Source organism: Zonotrichia albicollis, chromosome 3 (genome assembly GCF_047830755.1).
Source record: "Zonotrichia albicollis isolate bZonAlb1 chromosome 3, bZonAlb1.hap1, whole genome shotgun sequence".
Classification (NCBI taxonomy): Eukaryota; Metazoa; Chordata; class Aves; order Passeriformes; family Passerellidae; genus Zonotrichia; species Zonotrichia albicollis.
The window spans coordinates 30466071-30472993 of record NC_133821.1 but is presented as its reverse complement, the minus strand read 5'-3'; the positions used below and the strand labels follow the sequence as shown (position 1 = coordinate 30472993).

The 6923-nt window shown below is 41.3% G+C and overlaps 1 protein-coding gene across 1 annotated transcript in view; it reads left to right on the top strand.

Moving 5' to 3' along the window:
* Positions 1-220: 220 nt before the first annotated feature.
* Positions 221-6923, top strand: part of LYPLAL1 (lysophospholipase like 1) — a 31016-nt gene continuing 24313 nt past the window's right edge. Inside the window, exons 1-2 of the mRNA XM_074537047.1 lie at positions 221-538; positions 4703-4802. Of these exons, the coding sequence (XP_074393148.1) occupies positions 454-538; positions 4703-4802 (185 nt within the window). The 5' untranslated portion in view covers positions 221-453. The remainder of the gene's footprint in view (positions 539-4702; positions 4803-6923) is intronic.

The following is a 6923-nucleotide window of genomic DNA, read 5'->3' as shown; positions in this document are numbered from 1 at the left end:
CTTGGCTCTCCTGCAGCCAGGCCTTGCCCTTGAAGGGCTGCTCCGGTGAGCCGCTGCCCGACATCTCCCCGCACGCGTGTGCCAGGAAAACCCACAAACGCCAGAGGTTCATGTCCAAAAAGGAGACAGAGGAATCCTGCAACTTAATTCGAATAAAGGCAGGGAGTCCACAGGGGCACACGCCCGCAGGGCTTTCTCTCTCTCACGTGTGACACCGAAGGGGCGGATCGGTACCTGTCACAGGACACTGCTAAATACGGCGTCCGGAGACAGGCCGCGCTGCCTGTAAACAAGCTTTGCTCACCCAGCGCAGTGCCTGGAGTGACAAATTTCCTAGCCTAGCGCCAGGAGAGCCCGGGGTGCCGCAGCAGAGGAGCGGGGGGCGGAGACAGGGCGACAGGAGGCCCGGAACCGGCAGGGCTGGCCCGGAGGAGGAGGAGGAGTACGTTGGGCATGGCGGCGCCCGCAGCGCTGCAGCGGAGCGTGGTGGCTCCCGCGGGCAGGCACACCGCCTCCCTCATCTTCCTGCACGGCTCAGGTGCCTGCTTTCCCTCCCTTCTCTCCCGCTGCCCGTGGGGACGGGGTGCTCCCGGGAGCGGGCGAAGCGGGCAGGGTCGGCCCCTCCGGTGCTGCGGGAGGGGGGCGGCGGGGCGGGGTGGCCGCGGCGGCCGCCAGGACTAGGAAGGGCTTTGAGGTGACTCTGTCTCCGCGGCTCTGCCCTCCGCGGGCCCGCAGGGTGGAGGCGGTGGGCGGCAAAGCCGTGTGCGGTCTCCGGAGTTCCGTGAGAACACACGCGTTCCGGGAGATCACAGAACGTGCTCAGTGGGAAGGGGCACATCAGGATCATCACAGGCCGACTCCTGGCCCTGCACAGGACACCCCAGGAGTCACACCGTGTGCCTCAGAGCACTGTCCAAAGGCTTCTTGGACTCTGTCGGGCTGCCTGGTGCTGTGACCACTGCCCTGGGGAGCGGGTTCCAGTGTCCAGCCACCCTCTGGGTGAAGAACCTTTTCCTGATACCCGACCTTACACTTCGTGCCGTTTCCTCGAGTCCTGTTACTCCCTAAATTGCCCTTCTCAGAGAGCAGCCACATTTGGAGGATGACTTTCCCAGTTAAAGTGTTTCTTGCTGGTTTAGAATCGGCATGAGGCACCCTTTAAAAGCCGGTGTTCATTTATCTACTTCTGATTGTTCAGAAGGGCCCTGTCCATGTCCAGACGGGCTTCACGGCCATGCTCTGCAGAAGGGAGTTACCTACATCAGCGACTGGTCTGAGAGCAGGAGGGGAACATGTGTTTTGTTGGGTTTAGTTCCTCAAAAGTTGTTTCTAATGAGCTAAATAACAACAAGATACACATGATGTGGGGAGAAAAAAAAGAAAACAAGAAAACCAGCAATCTTAGGTTTACTAGATCAAGGCCTTGAGAATCGATACTACTGAGCTGGCCATGTGCATATGGTAACATGCTCAACACTTTCCTTGTCCTTTGCTTACTTTTGTTTTTAGCTGGTGCTTCTGTTTAGTTTAACAAAGATGTGTGTCCTTACTAAATTAGGTTTTTTTTATGGTCTAGTTTAATTTTGTTTTTAAAAAATTCTGTGCGTAAAAGAATGAAAGTGAAAGAGTTTATGTGTCCAGCTCTCTTGTTAATGTTAATGCTTTAATGCTTGAGGAAATAATTTTCTGTAATGTTGGAGGAGTAAGGGAAGATTATGGTTAGAGGTTGATTCCACTTGTGGTTAAAGTACTCTACAATTTTCTTTTTTTTAATATATATTATTTTGTTCATAATGTTTGTAATGGGGCGATTTTATTTGGTTTCTAGCAGTTCCAGAATAGAATTTAAAACAGAAGTCGCCACAGTGCTGTTGCTGTGGGCTGGCCTGTAAACCTGAGTTGTAAACCTTTGTACAGCACTTGTGATGGAAAGTGGTGGTCAAATTGCTTGAATCCATTTTGTGCATTATGCTTGCTCCAGACAAACTATAACAAGTGCAGAATGCAAATGCAAAACAGTATAGAAAAGTATGAGAACAACCCTGGTTCTACGCATCAGATTTAGGTAGAGGTTGCATTTATAGCTTGGCAGGGAAGGCAACTGGACATAGCAAGTGTGTAATAGCTTTTTAGGCTGAGGATTACAACTTTGCAAGTTGTAACAAGCACAGAATCGTAGGCTGGAAAAGACCTTTTAGAACATCGAGTCCAACCAAATGCTGCCAAGTCCACCAGTAAACCATGTCCTTAAGTGCCACATCTACACATCTTTTAAATACCTCCGGGGATGGTGACTCAGTGACTTTTCTGGGCAGCCTGTTCCAGTGCTTGAAAGCCCTTTTGGTGAATAAGTTTTTCCTAATGTCCAGTCTACATGTTACACATTAAATTTAAACTTTGCATAGAAAGAAAACTTGGAAATACAGCCAGTATTTGAAAGGAAAGAAAGTAACGTTTTACTTAAGGAGGGAGAAGAAGATAATAGAGCTGCCATCAGTCTTTTTCACTTTGTAAACTGTCTCAAAGCAGAATCACCCATAATTTGCTTTTTTTTTGTAGTGTTCAAAACATATAATGCTAAAATTTCAAAAGAGCCTGAAAGACTAGCATTTCAGGAGATTTGTTGGCTTTTGTTTGATGTCACAGTCTCCTCCTCCCTCTCCTCCAAGTTCTGTTCCTAAAATCAAAATACATTATCTGAGCATACAAGTGCTCACATTTGAGTAGCATTTGGACCATGGCAGTTCTTGATACAGAAGGTCATAGTTAAATTTTCTCTTACTGAGTTTTCTGTGACCTTTTCATGGACAAATTGTAGTCAATAACAGTAGAGGTTTTTGAAGATCTTTGTGAAGTTCAAGAGGTGGGAATAAATAATAAAATAATGATTTCTCCAACATCATTAAGGAATTTGTAAAGTTTTAAGTCCCAATTCTGTAATCATTTAGGTAGTTGGTTGAGTTACCTCCGTGTTCATTCTGTGCAAGTATTTGCAAGGCCTAGATCTTGGCTTTCTAACTGAAAAAAAAAAAAAAACCCAAAACAAAAGCAGTGTATAAGGGGAAAAAAAGTGTTAGTTCAAGCCTCCCTAAGATACATTGTTTGTAACTGAGGTGACAAGAGCCTTGAGGAAACCCTTGTGTGTCGGGAGTGTCTCAGAAGAATCAGAGGTGCTTGTGGACTTCAGATCACAACACTCGCATAAGCAAAGTGCTTGTGGGGTGTGTTCGGAAGCATCTAGTTAAGGAAGTAACTTTGATTTTACTGTTTAACTTAGCACAAGGTGAGATCTGTGTCAGTTTTGCAACCCTGTTTTTTGTCACGTGGAGTATTTAGGTCAGAGAACAGTTAGTTCTAGTTATGCTAATTGTGCTTAACAGGAAGAAAATTGCTGGGTTTGAATCCTTCTTGCCTTCTGTTTTAATTTTGAAGATACATTAATTATGTCTGTAAATAAAAACCATCTCAATTTTGTTAGAGTGCTTAAGAGCAGATTTTCTCCATTGGGGAATTATGATAAATTTAACAATGCATTGGTGTATTGATGTGACCTTGTTCAGATGAGCCCATGTAATGTGCCAATAAGCCTGGCTAAGGACAGTGGCATTTTTTTTCTTTTGGTTTGGCCATTTTATTGAAAATAATGGGGCAAGTTCTAAAGTCAAACCAAACAACTTGAATTAAAATAATGGAGAATTTTAGCATTTTGAGTTGATAATATGTGGGAACCTCAACTTCAAGCAAGACTGAAGTCCTGTGGAATGAGTGGCAGTAGTGAAATTCCAGTTTGCTGAGCTGCCACTTGATTTTTTAGGTTGAACATCCTTGCTACTGTAAAATATATTCTTTGATGGATTGATTTGCTTAAGCTTGAAGTATTGTATACACTGAGGACTTACTAGTGCCTGCTCTTGAGAGGGGTGGCAGTGAAATTATGGCTGAATATACACTGCAGTGGTGCAAAGACAAACTGTAGGCACGGTCTGGTGTATATATGTATATTTATTTAAAAGGAGCAAATGCTATCTACAGAAGAATTCATCCTGTTTGTAGTACTTCAGTCTACAGGGGTTTTGGCCATAGGCTGTGTTGGTGAGACTAGGAAAAAACAGATTGGGAGTGGATCTCAACTAGTTTTCAAACAGAACTGTGTGGTTAAAGTTTCTTTAAGAGTCTGCTTCGTATTTTAGCTGAACCTATCTCTTTACAAATTGTCTTTTCCCATAAAGCCTATGTGCAATATTAGCATAATTAAATGTGAAGATCTTTTTCACTGGGTTCTGAAGTGGGTTACATAAAATTCTCTAGTAAAAGTAATTAACTTTTCTAAGGGGAGCAACAATTATTTTACCTCACTTTTTAAGATGTTCATCAAGATTTTTGTTTATCACTTAAGAGCAAATATGGTCAACTGTAAGTAAGAGAGTAAGACACAAGTTACCTTGTATCTGCTTGGGAGATGCTTAAGTCATTAAATGTAGTAAAGTATTGATTAAACTTATGTTGTATCATCTCTTATAGTCTTTTTCTAGGAAGTTTTGAATCCATTGGAAAGGGAACGGAAGTTGTTCTAGAAAGTCCTGTTTTAGCATTTTAGTGTATTAACTTATTTGAAATTAAGTCAATCTGAAGTATATTTGATATTGTATCATTTTCTTGCTAAATGCACTGCATAATTCTTGTACTCTTCTGTGTGATACAGGTGATACTGGCCAAGGAGCAAGAGCATGGATAAAACAGATTTTGAATCAAGACATGGCATTCCAACATATAAAAGTAATTTACCCAACAGCTCCTGCCAGGTACCATTTAATATATTGTAACTATAGGATTAAGTTCCTCTGTTCCAGTGCTATGAAGTACAGTTCTGGATATTAGTACAAATTGTCCTAACAATTCTTTCTTCTTTCTCATGTATATGCTTTCTGACAAAACTGAAACTCAACCATGCATTGTTGTCCAGGAACTGTGATTTTAAGTGGTTAAGACTCTAAAGGATTCCCAGAAGTCACAGCCTCTATTTGAAATTTGGGTATTGTCCTCATAGTAGCTTTCCATTTCCTTCATATAAGTGCAAGATGATCCTGCAATGTGTGTTGTAGTGGCATTAGAGAGTCATGATCCAGATCACAATTCTACCCATAATAACTCCCACATACTAACTATGAAAATATTGTTTTGTATTTAATGCCAGGTTTCTGTACTGAAGGTGGTCAGTCTTTTTGGCAAGTAGGATGTCAAAGATCCTCAGCTCCTGGAGAAAGGACTGGGAATTCGAAAATGCACATTACTTCTTCTTTGAATCCTGGCCCAACTATTTCAAAGAGAATTGAGTTCAACATTTGCTGTGAGCTCAAGTCTTGTTTTTAAATGACGCTGTGTATTCAGTGGTAGATGGATATATAGATAAAAATTTTTTCCTGCAGGAATTTGAAAGTTTATGTGGTCAAACCTAGAGGGTAAAAGTTGGACACCTACCCCCATAGCTATCCAAAGGTAATATTAAATATGGAATATATAATTAATTACATATATTATGTATGTAACATATATTAAATATATAATACTAAATTTTAAAAGTGTTTAATTTTTCTTAATACAATTTTTTTAAGGTGTCTGTGGCTCTAAATTAGGAAAATGTTTCCTTGAAAGGTAATGGGGTTGAGTTTCTTTCTGAATTTGTGTATAAGTGTGGATGAATGCTGAACGGAAAAGGAAATTGTTACATAGACTTTTGAGGTACAGAGGTTTCAAAGTCAGGAAAAATTCTTGGAGGGTTTAAACAAGTATAATAGCAGATTTTGTCTGTCACTCACTATTACATGAAACAAAACCATTTTCCTTGACCATGTATTTTTTATGGTCTACTTGGGCAGGAAAAACAACTGAGAGATTGCAGTGAATGTACTTGCTGTTTTACAGAAAAATCAAGCCCATGAGTGGAAGCTTTTGAAGCACTGTGTTCTGGGTTAGCAGGGAGTGAATCCCATTTTCTGTAAATAATTTCAGCCTGATGACAGGCTGAAGTGGTGCTAGAGTTATCAGTGGCACATCACACACACTGAGTGGGTCCACTGCTTCCCTCCCAGCACAGCAGGTACTGGGGAAATGCAGGAGGAGCTGCCTCCCTGGAAAATTATTTTTTTTCCCTTCTGCTATATGCAGCCAGAGCACCTCAGACCACATCTGGTGGGCCAGTGCTTGACTTTTCCATCCCACTGCACTTCTGAAGTCCAGTCCTTTTCTTATTTATTCTGGTTTCTTTGGGTAACTACAGATGTAAGTGATGTATGACTGATTAACCAGCATCTCCTGATAACATCTCCTGACTCAAATGAAGGAATTTGTTTTTATCTTATGACTTTGAATTTCAGTACTTTGCTAAACAGATGGGAAGATTCTGTTGTTATTAAAACATGTGAATAAACAGTTTATTTCACTCTCTTCTTTTTTAAGTTGAGGTTATTCTTGTTCTTTTCTAGAGCAGGTAGAGTCATGCATGAGCTGATTAAGTGGCTTTTAGCAAAACAGAAAAGTTGTACATTCAAAGAATATAAAATACCCACACCGTTTGTCTTTAACTGGCAAAGCACTCTTGTGTATAGCTCTTTGTTGCTGATGAGCAGCCCTAGCTGACACAGTAAAATGAAACAGATGCTCCTAAGCAGCTTGCCACTGTTTGCAGCAGTGCTGAAGTTTGTGATGATACATGTCATTGGTGGAAACCAAAATAACGAAGCATTTACAGACCTATTTCATATTGTTTTGGTATTCAAGAACAAACCACATTATGCTTTTTTGAAATGGTTTTGTAACAGTTGTCTTCCTTTCTTTCACAAAAAATAAAAGCAAGGCCTAGACCTTCCAAACTTGAATGGCTGACATTAAAGTAATTCGACTTGAGTACATATGTTGGTTTTATT